Source organism: Hetaerina americana, unplaced genomic scaffold (assembly GCF_022747635.1).
Source record: "Hetaerina americana unplaced genomic scaffold, ioHetAmer1.1.p SCAF_5, whole genome shotgun sequence".
NCBI classification, from domain to species: domain Eukaryota; kingdom Metazoa; phylum Arthropoda; class Insecta; order Odonata; family Calopterygidae; genus Hetaerina; species Hetaerina americana.
In genome coordinates, this window is record NW_027287095.1 from 75,709,017 (window position 1) to 75,736,371 (window position 27,355).

A 27,355-nucleotide genomic window follows, 5' to 3' on the forward strand; every position below is an offset into this window, starting at 1 on the left:
GTTTGTCTCTGCCACGTTGCAGGAGTCCTAAGCAAGGGAAAGTACAAACATTTTTATATAACCAAGAATGGGAATTATGAGATAGCGTACGAGTTAAAATATGCTAATATCGACTAAAATGACGTCAAAAAGAACGTAAAATCGTTCCACTAACGATATTAGAGAAACGCCTGTGATATGCGATCCCGTCTCAGAAAAGCATATTATCTTAATCTAATTACATAGGCGACCTACTTAGCTAACGGAATAAGTTAACATGCTATCCGAACCAAAAAGAAACGATGGAGCTCCAAATTATTTTTTATGGGAGGGTCTGGACATGGATTAATATTTCGGAAACACGTCAAATGCTTAACTAGAGTAATCAAATAATAACTATAGAAAGATACATGTCTCCTTCAGTTTACAACAGGCAACGATAAAAACAAACAGTAATAGAATAATAAATAGACATTTTTGGGGCTAATTTTATGGTTATTATTATGCTTACTTGGCCTTTCGTCATCATCACTGCTGTCTTTAGACCTATTATGATGACGATGATGTCTCCGATGGTGGGAGCGCCTTCTTTGTCCAGGAAGATGGACACCGACGTAAACAGTGTGGGCACGGTGTCCTGAAATAAAATGAAATACAAAGCTTAAATAAACAAAGACAATGCAAATGCTTCTACACGAATTAAACTTAACCTTAATGAATTTATTCACGTAAATCATTGAAAGAGCTTTTTTAAAATATTAACTAATGATTTACTCATTACAAATAAATTGAAATGCAAAAAAGTTCAATAAACATATTATTATTGAGGAAAAAACAAAGGATTTCAAGATTAAGGACAATTTAAAAATATAGCAGGAAGCAGAAATGTTTACTTTATTGATCTTTCAATTCACTATCAGAAAAGATAAATTATTATTAGGCAATCTACCGGTTAATGTAGGTATTTTATGGACACAAACACCAAATACATATCCTGCTTCTCCAAACAAAACACAACCCAACATCCTTCTTTACAAAAAGCCCCTCTCCATCTCCGCATGATTCCTTCCTCCCTTCATTCCATCCAACATCCCTATCATGTTCCTGCCCCTTCCTCGTTTGCATAACATTCGCCCCTCTACTACAGTCTTCAATATCCCACTGCTAATCAATATACTTTTCATCCATTTTTCCTGTCTCAATATGATTTCTCCCAACAATCCCCTCTCCTCCCTCACTATAAATACATTTCAAAATCCTCCAATCTACTCCTATGATCCTGCTTCAATGACCATGTTTCCGCGCCGTACATAAACAAGCTCTACATCAAAGTTTTTACAAGCTTTTTCTTCATATCCTTACTCAATGTCCCTGTCATCAATTCCCTCCTTCCCGTTAAAGTTTCTTTGAACAACGCAATCCTTCTCCCTATGTCCCTAATATTTTGACCATTTTGGACCAAAACACTTCCGAGATACTGAACTGTTTCACCTACTTTTTGCCCTCCCATTTTAACGTTTAACTCAGCCTCTCTCTTTCTGAAAAACCGCGACACGTTTGATTTATTTCCAATGATTCTCATCATATGTCTACCGTACTGAATTTCAATTCACTCAGCAATGCTTGCAGCCCCTTGGCTGACTGACAAACTAGAGCTTGATCATCAGCAAACCTAAATGATTTTACGAATTGCCCGCCCACTTTCATTCCTACCTCCAGTTCTTACCATGCCTCTTTCATCATTTCCTCTGCATACAGGTTGAACAGCAACGGTGAAAATGGGCAACCCTGCCTTACACCCCTTCCTAACACTGCCCATTCAGACTCCCCGTTTCCCACCCACACCTGAGCAGTCTGAGACATGTACAGGTTGCGGATTAGCCTCCTTTCCCTCCAATCTATTCCTATTTTCTGCAATATACTCATTAGTTTTTTCCAGTTCACTCTATCAAACGCTTTTTCGAAATCTACGAAACAGGCAAATACCTCCTGGTTGTGTTCTATATTCCTCTCGATTAATAATCTCATTACTGCAATAGCATCACGCGTACCTCTCCCCTTCCTAAACCCAAACTGATCATCCCCCAAGTAATCCTTTGTCCTACTCTCTATCCTTTTGTTTATGATCCTGAGAACAACTTTAGCTGTGTGGGATATCAAACTTATTGTTCTGTAGTCCTCACATGATGCAGCCTTTACCTTTTTCGGAATAGGAACTAAAACTGATCTCACAAAGTCTTCCGGCCAGATTCCCTCCTCATAAATACTACGGATCAGCCCATATAGCCTCTTCCTCCCACATTTTCCTAAGCATTTTAAAAGTTCCGCGGGAATGTTATCCACCCCCATGACCTTATTTAGTTTCATCTCCCTTAATGCCCTTTCTATCTCATCATCGAGTATGCCCGGACCTAAGATATATTCATCAACGTACTATTCTCTTTTTTATGTCTAATCTTGCTGGCCTCAGTTCTTTACCATAAAGTTCTTCTATATATATTACTTCCATCTCTCTTGGCTCGTTTCTGTGTAAACTATTATCTTACCCAACTTATCTCTAACTGTGAATGAGGATGGTGATATTAAAAAAAAGCTCTACTAGCGAATGCTTGTATGTATTCAAAATAAAGTTTCCAAACACGCTGTGAAAACCCTATACGGAAATAAAGTACGTCTTTAGGCGAAAGGAAAAAAAATTGATTTTCAAAAACGCTTGAAATATACCCCCCTCCTTTGGACAGAAAACGTCAGACGAAAAGGGAGACGGTATGAACGATTTCATCCTTCCCCTGACCCTTACAATCGCCCCCACATTGCCTATTTCGGGGGTGCGAGTGATGGAGGGGAGCCAAGGACGAATATAGACGCGATGGGAGAAAAGGGGCGGCGGATGAGGTTGGTAGGAGAAATAGTAAGGGGAGGGGCGGGTGGACGAGAAACATACGTGAATGGAGGAATTGGAAAGGAGTTCCTCGGATTGGATAAACAAAAACAATCGAAGGCACAGACTCCGGATGGAAATATCCGCGAATGGGGCGCCAAAATTGGAAATACTTCCGTTGACCCTCAGTTGGTATAAAAGTGCATCTGGAAATACCTCTTCTGGTGAAAATGAGGTATGCACATAACAAAGCCATAAAAAAATCTTTGACTTTGGGATAAAATACTAATTTTAATTTGCTTTTGCAACAATGGAAGAATAACTGAAATGAAGGCCTTGAAAATGTTTACACCTGTGATTGAATAAGCTGAATTTTGAGCTCGTATGAGTCGTGCCACACCAATGAATCCCAAATTCTGAAACGAACTTTTTGAGTTGGACAACACTGAAGCTCAGAACATTCAGCAGGATTCCTCAGAATTTAAGGGTTGCTAGTCTATAATTGAGAATTCACGTTTTATATCACTCAACAATTTCATACAAAAACCTTCAAGAAATTTAGTTCCATAAATGCAAGGAGAAAATAGGTTTAAAGTTTTGCTGCCATCTGTAAACAGTGATTTGGATTACATGCTGTGTCAGAAGTCCTTTGCACATACGGTAATGTAACTTTACCACTGCATGCCAAAGCACGACTTAGCGACGGAGAGAGCTAACGTTGCGTTTAAATTTGACAACATAATTTTTGCTCTATTCAGGGTATGCAAGTACTGAAACGTTGTGATTGTGATTGAAACAAAAAAATGGTTGGAATATTACAAATTTCATTGTCTCAAGATAACCTGCTGCCTGCAGTTTGTAGGCTATGGTATTGCCTATGCCATGGCGTTGGGTGAATATAAGTACTTTACCACTGGGACATCCGATTATGAAGGGAGTTTTATTAGGATCAAAGGAGCACTCAAGAGGTCGAAATACATTATAGAATAATAAGCAATACGAGTGCCTGATTACCCACCTGGTGGAATCTTTTACCCAATTAATGGAAGTCGCATGTCCCCAAGAAATTCAGGGTTTCTGGCTTAAAGATATGACGGGGTCAACGTTCTAGTCCTGCAATCAAATTCAAGTCATGAAGAGAGCCAGGTGCATAAAATGGATGATCGCTGTCTATCGCAATACTAAATTTAAATACTCATATAGGCGTCGCACAAAAGAATTTTTTCATGAGCTTTACCTGATGTCCAATCGTACCGGATTAGAATTCACACATCTAACCAGGATTCTATGGCCACACGGCTCGGGGCTATGCATTCACAGTCCTCCACTAGCAACTGACATTGGAATTTACGAAGGGTCCCTCACTGATTTAGCCAAATTTTTCTCAAATGGTTGGAGGGTAAGAATCGCGCAAAAGATCACGAAATCACGAGCGTCAAATTTCAATTGGCATGATTTCCTGCGGGAGTATTTGAGTAAAAAAGGCCAAGCGGAGATATTTGCATCTGATTTTGCACAAAGCCCACCCATTTATCACATTAGAGCCCCTAGTTTCGTGATTACTAGGAAGGTAACCACGGCTCCGAGCGTCGTTGCTGGTTATTTCTCAAATAAAGGGTGTTACTGTTTACGAGGGCATCAGGGTGCGGCAGGGCATTTTCCTACGAGATCACGGCATAGCAATACGCCAACGTTCTGTCCACGACACAAAACACAAGTTTAGTAAACTCATTTCGCTGTTTATTCCTTTAAAGGTAACAACCAATTGGCAAATATTCGTGGCCCATGTCATAGATAATATGCAAAATAAGAAGAGCATCGGTAGTTAATTACTGAAAAAAGTGAAAAATTACATTGCAATTGGGAAAATATTACATCCGCTCTCATTTCATAATTTCCACTTCAATGCAAAATTTCACCGGTGTGCAGTGCACCCATGACCTTTCCTCTCCATTATCACCACTCGTCTTGCTCCTGTTCGGCCTAGTCGGCATTGTTTGGCTAAAACAGGCACAGGGGGTGGAGCGGATCACTCGGGTTAAGCTGACATCGGCTTTAAAGTGTAATGAACCCATTCGGGCACGCATACCCGAAGATCCATTTTAGCGGTGGACAGCCGGACGACCGGCCGACTACAAGAGTGGACAAATGGATAAACCGGCACTTGGATATATCGCCCACTAGGGATCACGGATCAACAGATAAGTCAGGAAAACTAACTAAAATTATAATTTTGGATCATGCGCTGTTATGAAACCGTACCCATTCTTCCCTGCTTTTGGGCACACATATTAACTAGGTGTGGGTTCCTTTTCCACATTTATACACATTCTCAGAAAGTCACTCTATAAGTGTACGGCGGGAAATGCAAGCTCCAATGGCAAGGATTGGTAAATGGAAACGTGATGTGAGGGATTAGATTAGGATTGGGATATTTTAAATTGATGCTGGCACAAAATTTTCGCAGAATAAAGGGTATCTCTACATAAATTGTTTTTGGTATCGTTTTATCGAGAAATATCAGTTATAGATTCAAAACTCAAGTCTAATTAATAAGGCTACCAAATTAATATTATAATCCGCCTACTTAAAACTTTTCAAAATAATTTCAATAATTAATGATGGGGAAAATGTCTGAATTGCATCGGTAAATCAGAAAAATGAGACTGCGAGCTGAAATAAAAATTAAGTAATACATACTAAGTCAAAAAGAGTCAATGATAATATTAGCATCATTATGATGGAAAGAATATATTCAAATAATATTTTTACGGCGATTTAAGAAACGTTTTTAGTAAGACGCCCCAAAAGGTGCATTTATAACAATTTTTAGCAGAAGCGAAGTTTTCTCGCTGAACCATTTCTATGTCGCTAATGAAAAGTTTCTCATCCGGATCACTGCGTGTGTACCTAATCTAATTCCAACTATTAACACTCCTATAGTATATGATGACATAAATCGCTTCTAGTGATAATAAATTTGGCTTTGAATTAAGGAGCTATTTACTTTCCATAATTAAATATGAGATTTCGTGATACCCTTTAATTTGTTCCATCGGTCGTAAGAACGTTACGAATTTTATAAAACATTATTCTGTTATTTAGAGAGGCGTGCAACTACTACGTGATTTTGAGCTACGTTAGTAATTAGGTTAAGGGTAAAACTTCTAGTCAGTATCGGTCTGATAACAAGAAAATTCTAGGCATCCGCATTATAACATTCTCAACGAGGAACAATGTGTAAACTGCAAGTTTTCTCTACATCACATGCAAAATATTAATATGAAAGCATTTAAAACACTGCAGATGAGTGTTTTATGCATACACAAATTTCAAGTAAGGAAGATGTTAAAAGTGAGAGGCCCAAATTGCACCATACTACGGCTCATAACTGTTCTTATGGCCAGGCTTTCTTGGTAGTAAACGACACATTATTATGTTTATTTATACGATATCGTCTTTAAGATGTCTTTTATTTTTATATATATTTTTAATACTTAAATATTCTCCAACTTTATTAATTTTTAGACCCAAAATTTTAAGCTTCACATGAAAATGATTCGGATTTCGGACTTACAACAACACTCCCTGCCCTTGGCAACGCTTCGAAATTTACGTATCTGCCGCATTGAAAGTATTTTCATTAGTAATTCCGTCCTAAAAGGAAGGGAAATTTTATCTTAACCAACAAATTTTTCCAAATCCAGAGATTGGATTCTAACAGATAGAGAGAGAAACTGGCATCCCGAAAAATGTGTTTTCCATGGAGCACACTAATGCTCAAGTATAATCAGCAAGCGGTAGATATTAACCCGAGGACGTGTAACCTAGAATACTGCCAGACCCGATGCAAAACATCGGGAAATCCACCCTCTATGCTATCTCGGTACATTACGTGCTCGTCAGCTAATTTTATGGTCACTAAATAGAATATTTGCCGTGTTCGAGACTTAGGATATTTATCTTCAACGTAACAGAATTTCATTGCTTGATTTTGTATTCTACTCCGACTCAAAACAACGCCAAATCTGACTGAGTTCAAACGAGGGGGAGGGGAGGGAAAGGCAGGGGATTTACGGAGGGAGTAAAGCCACAAAATAAAGAAATCTTTACTCTGTGGTAAGGGCCTGTGGCCAACAAAATCGATGCCATGGACTGTGCTTCTGTGCGAACCAGGACGCAGCGTAGGAACGTCCACAGAAAGCTAGGACTCAAAGAAGGAACTACTAATTATACACCAGTAATGCGGCACCTCAAGTAAACAAACACGTGATGAATCCTTGTTTACGTTCTGGCGATTGATGAGGAGATCTAGGTTGACAGAACTTCCGTCACTAGACCGTATGATCGGCTTTGAGAAGCTCACAAAACACACCAAACTTGTTCACCAACCATCGATGTATTTTGCCTTAGCCCATGCCTTAATGACCCCGCTCCCGGGTATCATTCCTTAACTGTTATTTTTCTATTGACTGTCAAAACATTCCTTATATCACATCCATCAAGATACCAACATCCTTCTCCCTCTCTCACCGCTCATTATTTCTTCCATGATAATCTTCTCTACGTAGACCCTGCTAAGAAATGACACTAAGATTTTATTTCTTTCCATTATGCTTATTTTTCTCAGGGCATCCTCTTTGTTAACCGTGATCATAAATTTTAGCCCCTAAATCCTCACCTATCAAACAGTACTTCGGGTTGATAGCTGTGAACACACACAGACAAACGCACACATAGAAATAAAAAATATATATACGAAGGTGGTCTGAAAAGTTATCTTAAACGGTAGAATACCAATTATATATATATATATATATATATATATATATATATATATATATATATATATATATATATATATATATATATATATATATATATATATATATAATTGGCATATCGCCAAGCTTTAGTGGGAATGCGTGGATCACGGGAAACGGCGATTGGGGAGGCTTGGACGGAGGGGACGCTTGCCCCTTTTGGAATGGCAGGCGAAGGGCGACGGCCGCTCCAAACATGGCTTCCGCGTCTCGACGCATGCTCTCCCTCACCGCGTGGTCCGCCTCACCGCGCCCCCCAGAGAACGGCCGCGTGATGAGAACACCGGCGCTGGAGGGGATTTATGTGGGCCGAGGACGCCTCTCGACGCTCCTCCGCCCCCTCTACCGCTCACGCCCCAAGGCTACCTCCGTTTCCCGGAGCGGGCCGGTTTCATGAAAACCACGCGGACTATTCTGTGCTCGCAATGCGACATTTTGACGCCCAACAGCTAAATGACAATGTTAATGCCACGAATTGAACTAACGCTACGAACTTCGTGACATTGTAACGTGGGCACAGTTAGAGTAAATATTTTGTTGGTGAATTAAGAACGGCATGCGTCTGAAGTCAGCTGTTTCGGGCTTCGCTATGATTAACTGAATGCATGCAGGATTTTGCGTTAATTATATGAAGTTAAAGTTTAAAACAAAAGAAAAGAGGACTAAACTTTTGGGTTTATCGAAACGCCTGGAAATATATTCAACCACCAAAACCATCACTTACTTAGATGGTACCCATATATTTGTAAATATTAAATACTAGAATTTTGAATTAAATATTTTAAGCGACTCATAACTAGCATATTTCAATTGTTAAGCAAAGAATATAGTTGATGCAGGTTCAAATAAAGCTCATAAGATGATGCATGCTTAATGTTTTTCGACATATTGATCAAAATCATTGAAAGATAGTTAAAATGAAATTTTTTCTATGCATTTAATTTATTTCAATTTCGGTCATTCAATGCATTTTTGTTCACGGTATATTTATCCATATTTAATTCAGTATTGGGACTTCTGAATGCTTTTGTGCATTTATTTATTTTTACAGGAAAGGGTGTCTATCACTTAAAGTTTTAATACACAAAAAGACAATCCTTTTGAATTATTTCTAGACTTAGTAACCCTCAGATTTTTATCAAAGTCAATAATAGTACATCTTCCTATATTACTCTCCAACTAGAAAAACCTTCTCTCTGCCAATGCATAGATAATGCTCTAAATATGAATGTCTGTGTATCAGTAGTTACTAAAGCAAAGCGCTTGTCAATTACTAACACCACTTACAAATAATTTCATTAACTGGTGTTCATCACAATTTTAACACCACAAACCCTTTCATAAAAGACAAGCTATTTAAATTATCCAAGCATATATTAAAATTTTCAATTCATCACTGTTGTATTTTGATGCTTGTACGAGCTGTATCCTAAAAACTATACCTGATATTCTAAGCGATTGAAATTAATATCGAATTAAAAATGTAGACATGCTTTGTTAGTTAAAATTATGTATGTTCCCCTCAACAAGATGAGTAGTTAATAACCTCAGTTGCCTTTTCTCTGATACTAAAGTAAACCTTTTTGAATTTGCCACAATTATTTGTGGCGAACATTATTGGCTACACCGGCATACAAATGAAGGCTATTCCAGTGCACGTAAAGACAAACGCAACTCTTCTTGGTTTTGGTTTTGCAACTTATTATATTTTAGTATTTTTTAGTACCATTCAAGCCACCGCTAGGGTGTGTGGTAGGGGGTGAATACTTATCAGACTCATTTTGACCCGGGTATTTCCCCCCCCCCCTAGCGCGGTCGGGCAACGTTATTCCGATCCCTCATCGTTCGTGGGAAAAATTACATCTTCAATATGTCCATTCTAAATTTAATCTCTCTAATTTTATTGACATGATATCGTCAACCGTAGCACGATAGGACTAATAATACATTTTCAACATCATTCCTAAAGAGTCATCCCACCAATTTCTGCAAGAGATTTAATATGCTATTTAACCTTCGCTCCGTGAGTGATTCCCAGCCTAGCTCCTCTAATAATTTTGATACGCTACTAAGTTTATCATAACAACGTTTTACAAACCTAGCTCCATGAAAGTTCCGAAGCTTTTTCATCAATGAAGGAAGAAAGATCGACTGGAAATTAGATACTTAAAAATGGCAACATTTTCTTTTGAATAATTTATTCGAAAAACCAATAATCTACCAAGACTTAATTTCATTATTCATTACATTGATAATGTCATGTTCAAAACAGTTAAAATATAGCAAATTTATGCTTATGTGACTTGAAACGCTCAGATTTGATTCCGTTAAACCCGAGAAAACATGGTCTTGGTAGATATTAACAAGAGGAGAAGTCGGAATGTGTGAATGAAATCTAAACCAGTGAAACGGGCGTGTATTGTACAGGTATTCTATTTCGTACTCGATTTAAGAAGGCAAACAGTACGCAGGCATTCATTTTGGTATGCATGGGAGAGTCACTAGTTTCTATACAATCCATGGCATAGTTATACTCTTATCTTTTCGTTAATTCCGTATCATCATTTGCCATATTTTAGATTATGTTGGAATTCCATTGGCTATTTTAACTTTCACGTAGAAAATTAACAAAATAAATTTAATTTCGTACGGAAGAATCAAAGGGTGTAGGTGAATATTCCCAAGAGTTGATGACATTCTCATGACATGTTATCTTGTTTGATGAACAACAATATCACATACGAGTTTTCAAGTGTTTCCTCTTCATCCTCAGAGTCATCCGATAATCTTCATTCTAGTCCTTAGTTTATAATCTAAGTGTATTAGAATTAAAAATCGACAAAACTCACATGATAAAACGTGTCGCGTTTGAGAAAACTCTCTTTTGACCATCTTTTCCTTCTTGAATGATTTTTCTCATTCACCTCAAATGCCTTTAAAATACTGGATACAACAACAGTTCTGCGCACAAGCTTCTTCTGCCTGTCCACGTTTCTTCACTATGAGTCTAAAAAATCTTACTCGGCCAACCGCAAATCCCGGCCGGCCGTGCTATGACTGTCAGTGCGCGTGGCTACATTTGTTAAGTAGGGCGTGCGGTAGACCGCAGATGATCAATTCTGACTGCCCACACAAAACGGGAGTATTAGTCTGAGTGCGTGCACACGGCGTATAGTCAAATTTTATTTCTACGTACATAACCCTTACTACAAGTTGCTCAAAAATATAAATTAAGAATTGAATGTCAACTGCATCTTTTACTAAATGTAATATTCCCCAATCTATTTTTTAAACATCTATAGGCATAAAAATGTGTTGAGCGAAAAATAACGCCGTGGAAAAACAATGCGGTTTCACACACAATCTCTAGATGCAAGAGCTTGACAAGACACTGCTAATGTCGCAATGATTGCTGGTCCAAGGAGAATTTCTAGAAAACAGTTCAATCTCTATTTTTAACAAATGTCCCCTACTTATTTCAACATACAAATTATAGCTTGTTGGCAAAGGTCCCTGGATAAATATACATATTTCGAGGCAGCCACAGTTACGGAACATTCTCTCTTGTGTCTCTTTTGTGATTTAGAAGTGAGACAGTAAAAAAGTTATATGTTTCTATTATTAGCATCGCTTAGTAGGAAAAAGTATAAAAGACACAACGGGAATGATCATTAAGCTGGTTAATTACATTTTCAACTTTGCATTGGAGCCATTTTAATTTGATAGGCGATTCCCATTCACGTACCATGACAATACTATGTCAATTCCATAAACGACTTCTGTATATATGCACTGGTAATGGCAAGAATTAAAAGTTAACAAGAATAGGAAATAAGAAAATGTCATCAAAAATATAACGTACAAAATGAATGCACATTCTCATACCTTGTGGTCGCTTTAAATTAATATAATTTTAGTTAAAAAGAGGCACACACGCACATCAAACAACTTTTTATTTAAATATTCGGACAGAATCGGGAGACGAATCTTAAACAGCATCACTCACACCTTAGACAATCGTTTGCGTTTAATGGTTGATTATATTTGAAAAATATAATATCTCAGCCTGCTCAATATTTCCTAGAAATGTCTACTCGAGCAATTTGTCTTTCCAACTTTCACGGACCAAAATCAGCAAATAATTCTCACAAATTCTGATTTTCATCAATTGTGCTTCTCATTCAATCGCGAAAAATTCCGGTGGAAACGCTAAAACAACAGAAGAAATACACAACAGAGGTATAAGCGAGTAAACCTTTTGATAGCAACTATTAGTATTAGCTTGATTCGTAGATTGAAATAATAATTTTCAGAGAGGACATAGCCCTGTTGAACTGAACTGTAAACCCAGCATATTTGCCATGGAAATTTAATGTTATACATATATGCCTCACTAAGAGCTTGTCCAAAAATCAGTCGCATAGAGGTAAAATTAATTTCTTTCGGAGGTTAAAGGTGCCGGTTGTTTTTCTTATTTAATTGTTTTGGATAAGGTTGACCTCTTTCGGACATGGTAGTTCGTCCATTATTATTTTCGAAGTCAGCACAAAAATAGACTTCGAATAAATATAGGGGGATGAAAATAGAGCAAGAAACTACCTCAATGCGACTTCTGCAGTTGAAAGTCATTCAAGGCGAGGCAAGAAGTCAAGCTCCCTCGATGAAAAACAACTACGTCAAAAGTATGTAGACGTTGTCAAGAGTAGAAGGCTATCGAACTTTTGAGAAGCGATGCCATGGAATTTCACATGCGCGAAGTGTAACGACTCTATTACGAGGCGTGAATTACGATGACGCTCGCTATCTGCTAACAAGGTGGGGAGTTTCATTGATGCAAATCCAGTTCATTCAAAAGGGTATACTAATTGTTAATGGGTAAAAAAATTAAAGATACAGATGTCACCACAACCACATTTCACCGTAGTAGGTCAATCTGTAGCGGGGATATAAGTACACGAGTAATTCCGCAATCGCATTTCAGAAGATTTACTGGGAAAATGCCTTCTACCCGAGAGAATGTTAAAAATCCATTTAAAGGACCCAACTTCGGGATTCAATAAGCCGAAAATACAACCACTGGGCAAACTTGGCGAAGCCAGTAGTATAAATGATAGCCTTTGTTTACATTTTACGTGTGAGACGAAGGAAAAAATCAAATCAAAATGAAAAGACGAGTTGAAAGCAACTCCTACCACGAAATAAAAGCCATAGTTCGCTCGGTTTAAACGATATCGTTTAAAGTTTAAAGCTTTCCAAGACCTAAGGAGTCTGAAATTTTGAATGGATGAATGAATAATTCTTCAAAACGATTTCAGTAGGTTTTGTCCTCATTTATGCCTCGGATGAGGTAACAAACGAATTGTAGGTCGCTGGATCAGGTGCACGAGTGTGAGGCAGTCGGTGATCAAGGACGTCAGTGCGTGTGTGTGTGTGTGCGCGCGCGCGTGTGTGAGGAGATTATTTTTTCAACATCATAATATATGCAACGAATGAATAAATATGACGAGAAGGTCCTTGAAAGATTGGCTATATGAAGTTTGACTTTCCTATGAAAAAACAATCGGCAAGCAAAAGCTAGTTGATGACTGTTGTCTAACGCTAAATTAAAATGTCAAAATAAAAAAATACATTTTTATCATGGGATGAACGAGAAAATTTTGCACCAATTCATCAATACTTGTTATAAAATTTCTAGCGACCGATTTGCAAGCTAACTCATGATAACAATTGCTTGCCACCGATTTTCAACCACTTGCCAATTTCGTCTCTGTCAGCATCTTCAGATTCTCTCTTCCTCAAATATGTATTCCCCCTACTTAAAGATAATGCTATAATCTTGAAGCACTGATAAAATGAAAGTAAACAGCTTTCAAGTATTATTCATTATCATTTAAAAGTATGAAGTTATCTGCTAATCGACCCATATTAACTCCTCTCCCATTTACCTTACTTTCACTGATTCTCCTCCTAGTGTTACTTTTAAAGCCTCTGTCAAGTATAAATACGATGAATAATGACAATAAGTATACTCATGTCTTGTCTCTAGTACCTATATACTCGTACTTAGATTTGATTTCAAATTTCCCATTTGATTCTCGTAGAGATGCCCAGCCTTTAACTATTTCTAAATTTTGAAATAACTTGATGCTTTTTTAGAATAGCCTTATTCTACAGTTCAGTTAGGTTATGTTGATAAAATACCAATGAAATTAAGCATAACTATTATTTATTAAAACCTTAGTATACCATTGAAAGCTAGCATTAAGGGATATAAACTAACAGGTATTATTACATTGAAAATGAACAATAATATTCGGTTGAATCTCCGCAATACACCAGGCGTTCTCCTAAGGTATTTCAAAGCGCATATATTCTTAATGAGGGAGGTAAATCGAGCTTCGTCTAAATAAATATTATAAAAACTTCACCGCAGCTATTTAAGAATCCTAGACGAACGCTGTTTAGCTTTCTTAAAAATAGAAGCATTGATTCTATTTTTCGATCCAGTCGCTCACCTTCGCTTCCTTGAAAAAGAAAAATGCTTCCAGGAGGAAGAATAGGGAAGCAAGATTTAACTGGGCGATTTTTCACCCAGAAACCCTAACGAACCTTCTCCGGAAAAGCTTCAAAAGCGGATGAGAAACAGGCAAAGGATTTTAGGTAAGTCACAGCAAGGTTTAGAGTGAAGGAACATGAAGGGATGAGGAAACTAAGCGAAACAATACAGAACATTGTGTGGATGGGCAAAGAGCCACTAGAGAGGAGTGTAAAAATCATTGCGCGAAATTTGAAAGCGAGCGCCAAGGGAAATATTACAATTAGCAGCTTTCTAAATGAAATAGTCACTGGTTAGGAAATGAGCTTACATAAAAGATGAAGTATGTCTTTAAATAAACACAAGGCAAACGAAAGTCACCTTTTACCCCCAAAAATCTCATTTTTTCATAAAAAATGTTGGAAAATATATGTATTCTATAGAAATACTATGATGAAACCAACATGCCGATTATGATTTGAGAATACAATTTCAATATTTTCAGCAGAACTTTATTGGGCCAAAAAGTAACATGCTGCAGAAGAGATCAAAACTTTTCAATTAAACATAAAACAGCACGGCATCAGGTCCTAACTTTAATTTCAAAATATTTGATGACATAATGAATAACTGACTGAAGCACTTTTCCACTTGTGTTCGACTTCCACCTAATCACGCCTGAAGCTACTCAATTTGTTCTTTGATAACATCTTTGGCCATTATTTTATCTTGGATCCAGGAGAATAGAGTTAAAATTACTGGCTAAACATCGCAAATTTAAGAGTAGATTTCGTAAGATGGATCAAATTTATTTCAATAATATTTTATGGCGACCCTTGGAGAAGAAGAACAGTTTTCTCACAGTTTCATGCGTAAAATGGTGGAAATCCGTCATGATGAAAGAAGACACTGCTTTTCCACAAAGATTTTTTTTTACGACCTAGGCTTCGTCAGAGCGTAGTATCTCCAACCCGAATATGTTACGCCGCCACGAAACCTAGGTCGTAATGAAAAAATTCTATGTGGAAAAGCAAAGTGTCTTCTTTCATCACAGCAGTTTTCTCAATTTAACAACGGTTTCCTTTATTTAAGTACTCATTATATGGACACATTCTTCATATGCAACCCACGAGATGACCGCAGTCCCTATAAAAAATTCTCCCTACGTTGATCTTTACCCGGCCACATCCTTTCTAAAGCCAGAGAGGGTATAGTTTTATCCATCGGGGAAATCGGACATACTATACCGAGTGCCTTCTACGTTCTCTGAATGCTGAAGTCATACATTAATCCACAGGCACCGATTTGGATCATGAACGACATTTACGCCTCCAGCGGGATTCGAATCCAACACTTTGAAATCATGGCATGATCGCCGGGCCTCCAGCGATCCGGTCCCGTGGCTTCCTTCGAAAGAAGCTGGACGAGAGAGCAGCGGGTGACGTCGAGGTAAGGCCACGGCGTGGGTGGAAGGCGACGACGGGGAGTCGTAACGTGGGGGGGGGAGAAGTTTGGCGGCCTCCTTGATGCGAGAGGGAAGGGCACTTGGGCAGGGAAGGGGAATGTGGGAGGGGCGCCCTGCTCCACTTGGCCACCTCCCCTTCTCCCGCCGAATCCTTCGCCCACCCCCTTCACTCCCGAGGGTTGCACAACGGCAGGCTCTCTGTACCCCAAATAGCCGCGCTCCGGTGGACTTCGTAAGGCACACTAATACGGCGGTACTGTTTCTGCCGATGGACGACTGCCCGGCCGAGAACCCTATTTCTTCCGGAGGGCGGAATCAGAATGACCTGCCGTCATCTTTAGGTGATTCCCACGAATGTACGCGTCACAAGCTTGAAGGGTTAATTAAAAATAGCAATTTTCCTCAAAATAAAATTTAATACGACCGGTGTCAATGTAACTACATCATCATCAGATCATGGTGATGTAGTTCAGATCAGGTGATGGTCAGGTCACCTGATGATGATGCAGTTAGCGGTGGTTAGCTCAGATCAGGTGATGGTCAGGTCACCTGACGATGATGTAGTTACATTGAAACCGGACGTATTAAATTTTATTTTGAGGAAAATTGCTACTTTTAATTTATCATGATATTCCACCATATCACGCCTGAAACTTTTAAGCTTGAAGGGGATTGGCCTTGCTCTTCATAAATTACATAAAGTCCACGACATCCCCTGGATGACACAAATATGGGGATAAGCTAACGAAAAATGAGGGTTTATTAGAAGAGTACTAGGTAAATGTAAGGTCAAAGAGCATTGTTATCTTCCGCTGGTTAGGCCTCATTTAGAATATGCTTCTAGTATATGGGATCCTCATGAAGCTGGATTGATTGACGAATTGGATCACGGGCAGCGTAGAGGAGCTATATTGGTAAAACGTTGTTATGATAAACTTAGTAGCGTATCTAAATTGTTAGAGCTGCTAGGCTGGGAATCACTAACGGAGGGAAGGTGAAATTACAGATTGAAGCTCTTGCATAAATTGGAAGGGCATCTCTTCAGCAGTGACGTTGAAAATATATTATTCCTCCATTGTACTACGGTAAGAGAGATTATGTCAATAAAATTAGAGAGATTGAGTGCAGAACAGATAGTTTTAAGATGTCATTTTTTCCAAAAACGATAAGAGATGAGAATAACATTATCCGACCGTGCTAAGGTCAAAAAGATTCGGTTCAAAATTAGTCTTGTGTGTATTCACCCCCTGCCACACACACTAACGGTGGCTAGCACGGTACTAAAATATCTTCAAATATCAATTATATCAAAAATTTTCTTTTCTTTCCCCAAGTGGAATCGTCAATGTGAGAGATAAATAGTGGGAAGAAAAAACATAGAGAGTTTGATGAAGTTTTCTCGGGTCTTCAATCGGGTCAGGGAATCCAGGTGGCCAACATGGAACCCCTGACCCGGTGGAAGACCCGAGAAAACTTCATCAAGCAAATACGCCGGTAAAGCACCAGATCATATAGAGAGTTTGTCAAAAATCACGCTTGCGTGTCAAATTAACTGAACGTTGCGGACTACATCTTTAATTTTGGACCAAAAAGCAAGAATCCGTTATCAATTGAATTAATGCCCAAGTTCACTTGAAATCAAATCCCAACTGGCTTGTAGATCATTTTTTATAAACACCCTGGCGCAAAATTTAAAATTGTTCATATGTTAATTAAAAATGCAATAAAATTACGTTCTGTCGGACCATGAAGAAACATAAATGTTGCTCTATCTCCTAGTATACCAAGAGATAGTACCCAACTAATGTAAATCTATTTATTTCGCAGCAATTCAATGAAATTCGCTGAATAAATGGGTGACTCAAAGGTGTTTTCAAAACACTGCAATGTGGATATCAATTAAATTGATAAAACGATTAGAATATACGGCTGACAGTAAGAAAAAGATACCCTTCGTCATAACCACAGTTACATATACATACATAAGTTTCCATAAATTTTTATTTGTAAAAAATATTTATTGCTCTCTCGGATGAAGAATATTGGCATTTCAGGGGAAAAATATGATAAAAATCGCAAAAGAGGGTTAATTCTTGAGTAAAGGCAGCCGAAGATTACGTATTATCGACATCAAGAATGAAGGGACTTGCAATTTGTGATATAGTATCTTTTTCAAATTAGCCGCTGAAATTGTTATTAGCAACAGTTTCACTGTTTTCGCTGAAGTCAGAATATCTCGAAGGGAGCCGAATGGCATGTAGGGCTTTCCAAATTGTACAATTTTGTACTTACCTTCAAAATCTTTTTCCGTGTAACTCTGATGGGTCGTCAAGGCCCCTGGGTCCTTTGGGGCCTCGTCATCTCCTGGATTGGGATCCATCACCCACGGTCTGCAGGAGAAAGAATGAATTAGAAGGTGAAATGTGGAAAGAACTAGATTCAGAAAGACAATTCATTACATTGGCCCGTACGGAGTAATAAATATAGTTCCTGCATGGACACGAGGTCGTATAATTAAAATTCTCCAAACCACTTCTGACCAAATATACGTAGTTGAAAGTGAAATCTGAAGTACATTTAATTGATTACCTATTTCTCAATATTTTGCACTAACACGATCAATGCCATGCACAAAATGTAATACTTGGAGCAGAAAGTTCTCCTGTTTCACAGAACAAATGTGAAAAGTTACCAAGAAATAAAAAACTAAAATAAGAAAAAAACTTCTGGCGATTTCTGTACGAACGGTTGTGGACGAAGATGGAGGACCTAACCCGGTGGAAAACTCGAGAGGGTTTCACTAAAATATTACATTTAACGTTTTAGAAAAAAATCCATTTTTTTTATATGAAAGAATAGGGTAATTTTAATAAATAATAATTGAACATAGTCAATATAGTGCAATTTACATCTTATAAGGTGATTTTGAAGTTTTAAATAAATAAATCACAAGAAAGATACAGTGAAACGGCATCCAACGTAATATAATACGGGTAAATTAACCCATTGTTATAAGGGGGACATTGCTATTAACTGAGAGAGATTTAAAAAATATAATACTTTAGACGCAGAAAAATTAAACATAGGTTTTATGAGAGAGTAAATATAAGGTGTATTTGCTTTTAAACAAATAAAAAACACCTTATGACCCACATTATTTGTCCTACACCGATGCCTTAGTTTTAAGATAGGACTCAGTGGTAGTATCAGGCTAACGAATGAGGACATACAACGGGGTTGATATCCATAGACAGCTGTTACTCTCATGCTCATCCAAAAGTTAAATATCAAAGAAAAAATTCATAAGTATTTGTTTCTATAATTTGGACAAAATGGGTCATTCAAATACGAAAAATACGGCGAAATAAAACCGTTTGAAAATCTCTGCGAACAGAAATAATAATATTATGCTCTACGCAAATCAAACCATATTAAGTCGCAGTATAACAAAAAATGAAAAAGACAGGTAAATTGAGTTCCTCGTAAATGTGTAGTTTTTAGCATGACTAAGACATTATTGAAATTCAATCTAAGACACAGATAGCCTTCTTGGATTACATTTTAATTATGTCTATAGTGAATGCCTTGAGCACATTAAAGGGCGATAAAAATACGCATTAAATCCGAAACGACTAAATCTCTTCGAACTCAGAAAATGGATGGAATGACATAGCTCAGCCTAAGTGAATATATATTTATAGTTTGGTCTGACAAATTGTTTGATACAGCTCATTATCTTTCATGGGCAGCAGGCTGCACCTTCGATATCACTTGAACATTTCCCGATGGAGAAATGCTACCGTAACAGACAGAACAGGTCGCTCTAGAGTATGCACCACCACCGAAAATAAGCAAATTTACTCACTCTTCTTCCGGGGATGACTTGAACGGACGTAGAAACCATAGTACCTTCATTTTCTAACCATCAAGTTAGAAGAGCTATGCCTCCACCCCAGGTAAATTGGAAAAGGGGGAATCAGCCAAGCACTCACTTCTCAAACAGTAGATTTGTTTCAACAAATCCCAATAATTGTCTCGTCTTTATCCACGGTCAGCAAGTTAGCTAAAATATTCCCCTTGTAAGACTAACGTAAGCTTCGCGCTAGACCTGAGTTCATGAGAATCGCACAGAACTGCCCAAATCGCGTCTCCAACGTGGGCCGGTTCGAATTGTACTGATCAATTTCAGCCGTTAACCTATATCTAAATTCGACGAAGTAAGGTCAACCAACGCTCGCGCACTTCATAACAACTCGATCTAAAATCGAAGTCGGCAAACAATCACGGTCGGCGGAGTGGGGAAGGGGCGTGGCGAAAAAAAATTGATGGTGTGATTTAGCGTCGAACGATAATAACATACGCCGGATAACGTGCCCTATTGCACTCGGCGGTGTTTCTCGTCCAGAGTGGCCCCCGGCATCGTGAGCCGAAGACGACGATGGTTGTAGGCTGGGAGTCGCTCTCGAATAAGGCGAGGGAGGTCAACGAAGAGGCGTTGCCGACAAGCTAATGGGGGAGGCATCGGGTAGGGGAGCGGAGTGGGGAGGACGGGGGGGTGAGGAGTATTGGTAGAGAGGTGTCCATCAGAAGCTTACGGTCGGCGATGGACTCGGAGTACCTCATCCAATATTGGAGGGATGAGGCGGATGACGAGGAAGTTGACGAGCCTGTGACTCCCAATCGACGGCCAATGGCTTCTCAGCATAATTGTCCTCTTCTTCTCTCGTTGATCCATCTCCTCGAAAATGTTCTGCACCTTTGACGCTCAATTATCTGAGGATTTCGGTAATGGTTCACAGTAACCGGAACACGATATTTCCCCAAAAGAGGAAATATCTCCAGGTCGAAGTGGTTGCCTCAGGTCGTAAAATCTGATTAACATGGATAATAAATCCCTTTGCCTTCTAAGAATTATGGTGTCACCTAAAATTTGGAATTGATGACTTCAATTAGTTAACATTATTCCTAGAATTACTTTAAACGTATTCGGGAAACGAAAAATTAATATCCAAGAGTATATATTACTTTTCATGTGAAGGAAAAAACAGGTGGCACGGTGGTTCCGGACACTAAAAACCGTCGCATCTAATCAAGGCCTCCCTTTGGTCAAACCACCTATGACAAAACATCTGCGTTCGAAAAGAGAATGCAACTATGAGATGGCAGACGAGTGAGTTGCTAACCAAGACATATCAGAGGAGTTATTATGTAATTTTTGAACCCATCTGTTCAAGGCCTTTAATTCGGTCTGATGTCACAATGGAACGAACGGATTGTCCAAATTTTCCATTGTATAACTTTCTGCCGATTGTTTCGCTTGCGCGCCCGCAGGTCGAGTGCTACAATATAATGATTTAATCTGAATCCATTAGGCAGGATGCCTAACATGCAACTATGCATGCAACTTTAAAACTTCTAAACAAAAATACCTCCGGCGTAATAAGAATGCAATTGAAACATAGTATCACAAAATAAAATAGAGGATTACTCCTAAGGTCAAACTCATAGTGTACCAAGAGTACGGCCTTAGAGTTAATCCCCTTTTATAAATCTTTTAACTTAGCTACAAATAATTGAAAATTTTATGACGATACTATTTATGCTTTGTTTGTGGTAAGGACATGGGAAGTTCCAATGCAACGTGAAATGTAATAAAGTTCATTGAGAGAGAATAGGCAGTGATTCAGGTCGGTAGGTTACTTGTTTAAATAATTCATTTAATTTCAATTGAAATTTCATCTGGAAACAATAGGCACGCCACCCGAAATAAGTGAAATATTAGCCCAGTCGATTCGATGGAAACTGCAAGTTCAAGAAGTGCGACATCAATGCATTTATTCGCACTGAGTATAAATGTGAATAGGTATTTACAAAAATAAATTGTTTTCTATAGGTAAGTAAAATGTACATACATTAGCATATCACTTTTTAATTCATTACTACTTTGTAAACAAGACCCTATAGGCTCTGAAAAGTGGTATTAAGATACCTATTATTTAATTCTATGTCCTTAAAGTTCGCTTGCTGTAATACGCGTCAATGATTATGGCCACTTAAAATGAGGTACTGAATAAAGCTGTATTAAAAATAACTTTATTTGAATAAAATATGTATGCATATACACAATACCACGTTCATGTATACATACATACTAATAGAAAAGCAACTATTGAAGATTAGTCTTACACCATAAGCAACATGATGTATAGTAAGTTACAATTCTTTTTGTTATTTAACGGTGCTGAAGCGCTAGCGTACACTTAAGTATAACCTCACGGAGCGAAGGTTAAATTACAGATTGAAGCTATTACATAAATTGGAAGTAGTGAAGCTGAAAATGTATTATTACCCCCATCGTATTACGGTAGGAGAGATCATGTCAATAAAATTAAAGAGATCAAGTGTAGAATAGATAGATTTAAGATGTCATTTTTTCCACGAATGATGGGGGATCATAATAACCCGCGTTCGACCGCGGTAGGGTCATGCTCGGGTCAAAATTATTCTGGTGTGTATTTACCCCCCTGCTACACACCCTAGCGGTGGCTTGCAGGATACACAAATAAATAAAAAATATAACCTCCCAATAAGGAATGAACGTACTTTTGTGAGTTTTGCCATGCGATCAAAAACATTATGCAGTGTACTCCCAAGTTTTTCCAAGTGATATTAAAATAACAGTTTCGCATTTAAATTTATTCAGATTATAAGAATATATCGTTTCTGATTTCATATTTTGCCGACGACCTCTCCTATTGGTCCAAACTAGCCCAAGATCTCTTTTCTTATGAATGCATCATATAAAAAATTAAGTAATCCTGCTTGTTAATGTCAGTAAAGAAGCAACTTGAAAGCGGGTTCAGGAATCCAATCGACTGAGGGGCTAAGGAATGAATTACCAAATATCAACGATCAGAAATTACATCGGCGCACCATAGAATCAATTAATTCGGTTCGGTTGCCTAAGTTTCATTATAACCCCGCATTGGAAATGCTTGAACTTGGATGAAAGACTATACCCGAAAGGCTTTATTTATTTATTTTTATTTTAAACGCTACCTGCCATAATTTAAATCTTTATATTTATTTAGCCTTAGTCCGAAAACGGCACTATGGCCTTTACATTGGACTTTTACCAATGAAAACAATGGAGACGATTACAAACACCCAGGTGGAGGAAACCTTACCCAGGAGGGAATCGAACCCACGACCCTTGGATTGACAGACGACGTTACCCCGCCGCAACCGAGGCCTTTAAAAATTATGATGGCATTCTTGAATACATCTAAATGATCAGCTATTTTTATTATAAAATCTGGAGATTTTGATATTATTTATTACTATGCCTGCAAAAACATTTACTATTACGTCAAACTGTAATATGACAGGCATACTTTGACACCAAAAGTTATTTATTTTTATTGATAATAGACTGAACGCATAAAATTAATATGGATGTCGTTTTGCAATTGAAGTAATCCAGTTAGCCCCAAATGTTATCATTATCATCGGTGCCACCTCAAACAGATTTGCTTATTCGAGTGGAGGTTACTGACACAGATAAATACAGCTAAAATAGAGGTAGCATACCTTTTTTTATGTCAATGTCAACTTATTCAACGAGCCATTTCATTGAAAGAAACTTTTGAAGCGTAGTGAATATAATTTCTTCATAGTAAGTACAGGCACACTTTTATTTCTCTCGAGCATGTAACAGCACGACAACAGTAAGACACCGCAGGCGTCATAAAGACGGAATTTTTCACTCTCAAACGTCATTTATCACACTGTGTTCTGTATCAGTAATTATACCCAAAACTAACACAAACCAGAAATTGTGCTGGTTCGAAAATGCTTATGGAAGTTCTCATTAGCTGCAAAGCTATAATTTTGCACAGCTGCTGTTCTTCTAATGCTTATCGACTTTTATTTAATCAATTTTTAATTGAATGCCACTTACGCAGACACTGAAAATTAACGAGTTTTACATAAAGTTTAAATTTCACCAGAATAAATTTAACATTCATTTGAAAAAGATTAGAGGATAAGTTGCCTTCCTCACACCAACGATTTAGCTATTACCGGTAACATGTTGGAGCAGTATGCGATTATACTAAGCTAAACAAACATATGAGACCGTCGTTATGAATATTATTGTAATCATCCTTTGGCAACTCCGGCCTCATTTTAGGATTCAATAGTTTACTTGCATGATGATAGGGCGCGTTGATTACCCAGTAGTAATTTTCATATCTGTATAGATGACGCTAGTGCCGACTGCTGTATTCCGGACGCAATTACAGTATGCGTAGTACAGCAAAACGTGATGGCATGGGAGATTGCTCACCTTGGGTCAATATCGTGCATGAGGTTAACTATGTATGAGGAAAGTTGATGGCATTCCAGCAATTATTACACGATGGTAAATGTTAGGATACATATTTATATAAAATTATATTATTATTAATAAGATAATGCTATTTGCGGAGAGCAGTAACGTGATATAGTTAGAAATGTTTGGAATTGTGTCAATAACAAACATGCAGGAACCTTTTGGTTCGGTGTTGTATGTCCTCCACTTCGGTTTTCCATTTTGCTTAGGTGCAGTTTTGTCCATGGTATTGCTTTTTAAAACAAAAATGGACATATATAGTATAATCCCTGAATCCAGAGTTTGGTGAATTGGTGCCGGTGGTGAGAGGTGATAACACCAAATTAGTAACTTAAGGTTTTTAATGTCATGTACACTAACGTTGTTGAGTACTTTTCATTGGTTATTAATAATTAGACGGAAAACTATATAGGGTAGGGTGATATATGAGACACTAAGGTGGAGGAGGCCGAACAGATAAGAATGGCAAACGCTTTAGGGAAGACGCGTCAATTACCAGATGCACAGTAATATTTCAGGCCATTTTTCACAGCTAACTCGTTCGCTTTCACAAGTGAAAACGTTAGAACTAGAAGTAAGGACAGTGAGCATGATAACATCGGCATATACAGAATGTAACTTTTTTGTTGAAATTCAATGAATGCTGAACTTGACCAGTGACTCATTTTTGATTAAAAAATCTGCGCATATCTGGTCCATATCCTGTAAACTGGACCATCTCATGCCTATTATTGCGCAGTTTTATGAATTCGCAGAAGGTTTTCAGTTAACACCTGTAAACGAAATTTCAGTTTGGGCCGTTTGAGCCGGGTACTCGGCACCACATGAGATGAAGTAAAAGGGAATCTGTAATGGAAATTGGGAGACCTAATCTATGCACCATGGAGTAAGAGATCGGGTATTACATGACATCGTATCGTACTACGGTAGTAGAGATCATATCAATAAAATTAGAGAGTTTAAGAGTAGGACAGATTTAAGATGTCATTTTTTCTATGAACGATAATGGATCAGAATACCATAGTCCGACCGTGGTAGGGTCATATTCGGGTCAAAACTAGTCTGGTGTGTATCCACCCCCTGCCACACACCCTAGCTCTGGCTTGCAGGGTACCAAATCATCCATTTAATAATCGACATCTGAAGCAACTACAATCTTATGGCGATCAAATTACTACCTTTTTGTTAATAAAAAACGCATATCATCGACGAGGTTTGTCTCGTCCACAGAATTAAATGGATTATGAGAAGACGGAAACATATTTAAACCCCGAGGTAAAACCATACCGCAGTCAGCTTACATTTGATGGTTTTATTTTCTTATACACTTGTCATTACAAACCGATTTATTCTTTTTGATGCTGTCATGTACGATGGTCGCTTAATCTGATAAGTTAATTCAAAGGATCTTTTCACCGTAAATGCTCTGAGTCGGGCCACCATGACATGAGACGCTTATTCAGCGCTTAAACTTCACTGTGCTGAAATAAACAGACACTTTTTAAAAATTTTAATGCATTCATAACTTAAGAGAATTAATAGTGGATTGTCAAAAGATATTATTATACATATTTCTCAGGAATTGCTGATAACTTCTTTCATAACTGCCGTGAATATTAAATGCGTTCAAACTTCAAAGTAGAAAAATACAAGAATTAAAGAATAAAATACGTAAAATATAGTATGATCCGATTTTAAAACAACTTTGTTACGCAGTAGGTATTGGTGAATACAATTTTGGAAAGTACTCGTATTCTAGAAAGTGTTTTTTTTTCAGAACTTTATGTTAACGCTTATGCCAGTGATGCAGAGCCACCAAAAGTTTCTGGAGAAAATGTTTCCCACTTTAGCACTCTGCAAAGGAACATATACTACTAAATCTAAAAATACGATAGAGTTTTCTCCAAGACTCAGAGTTCATAATACGACTCAAAAGTCTCTAGTGAATATCTTTTTCAAGTTCAGATCCGAAGTGATTCAAGTCATTTTTTTGCCTGCAGTTGGTCATAAATTCTCGGATTCAAATCCTAGCACTCATTTTAGAGGAAATCCCAAAAGCGTGGACCCGGAAGATCATTTTTTAGAGTGATCAATTTTTTTAGTTATATTAAAACCATTTTGCAAAAGGATAACGTTTATATAGGTAAAATAAAAGAAATGATGTCTAATTTATCAGATAAAATTTTTCCCACAAAACATTTGCTACACGATTGTAATTAAACAACGAAATGGCCTCATTACTCCAGACATTACCTTAAATTTATTTGAAGCAAATTTCGACATCGACAATGGTGCCAATTAAAAGAGCCGCAATCAAAATGGTTCCAGGTAGAAATGGATTCTCTAATTTAATAAATGGATTCTCTGGATTTGTTAGAGTGAAATTGCTGTGCCTAAAAATGAAAGCACGATAATCTATGAGCTATTATATTCAAAAGTGAGTCGAATATTCTTTGCTAGTAGAAGATTTTACCATTGTTGATTAGTCATGGAAAAATTGTACCGATTATGCAAAAGCAAAGCTCCTCCTACAGGCCTAACTTTTCGGCCCACCACGTGATTAATTCATTTCTCTCTTGATTTTTATTTCCATTAGGATTAATCAGAAAAAAAACATTTTCCTACACCATGGACAACGTCTATCGCCGATTCATAACAGACCGTTGAGAAATGCTCACTGCTTGAGAAACTCATGGCTGTATCAGGGTGCACCCTTCGCATCAAGCAGATGCAGTTGAGTGGAAAAGAGACCATCCATTAGTCGTTCATTCATAAATGATCAAACAAGGACGATGATTTCCCAACGTCCCGGTTTAATTTGCTGGGAGGGCCTGGGGTTGAGTTTTGATTTATCCCCGCGATTCATCCAGCAAAGCGGCAGTTCTCATCACGCCACCATTAGAAGTGAGCCGTTGACACCTTGCTAGGCAGGTCTCAAGCAAGAGGTTTTCCGCTTCAATCTGAATAATATGCCCTCGCCATGGTGCAAGGAGGCCTTTGACTCGAAACTCGGGACGATGGAGCGTGGGATTTGGGGAAGGGGAGTGGACCAGTGGCAGACGAGAGTTCATCGTAATCTCTGGGTGTGGGTATAAAGTGAACACCGGAGAGGGGAATAAATCGGCCGGTCCCAATTTTAAATTACGTAGGATTTATTCGAAAGGAAATTCATCGACTTTTACCGGAGATTTGATCTTACGAACGCAAGGCGATTGGACCTACTCAATCAAAATGGCGATCTCAACGAAGGAGGTCGCATTTAATTAAATTTTTCATTCAT

General features: G+C 38.0%; 1 protein-coding gene across 8 annotated transcripts in view; it reads right to left on the bottom strand.

Moving 5' to 3' along the window:
- Ndae1 (Na[+]-driven anion exchanger 1) overlaps positions 1 to 27,355 on the bottom strand; it is a 500,740-nt gene that overhangs the window by 60,404 nt on the left and 412,981 nt on the right. For all 8 annotated transcript variants that reach the window (XM_071592116.1, XM_071592114.1, XM_071592117.1 and 5 more), the window contains exons 2-3: positions 17,976 to 18,073; positions 491 to 616 (exon numbers count right to left, since the gene is read on the bottom strand). In XM_071592116.1, coding sequence (XP_071448217.1) covers positions 491 to 616; positions 17,976 to 18,073 — 224 coding nt within the window. The remainder of the gene's footprint in view (positions 1 to 490; positions 617 to 17,975; positions 18,074 to 27,355) is intronic.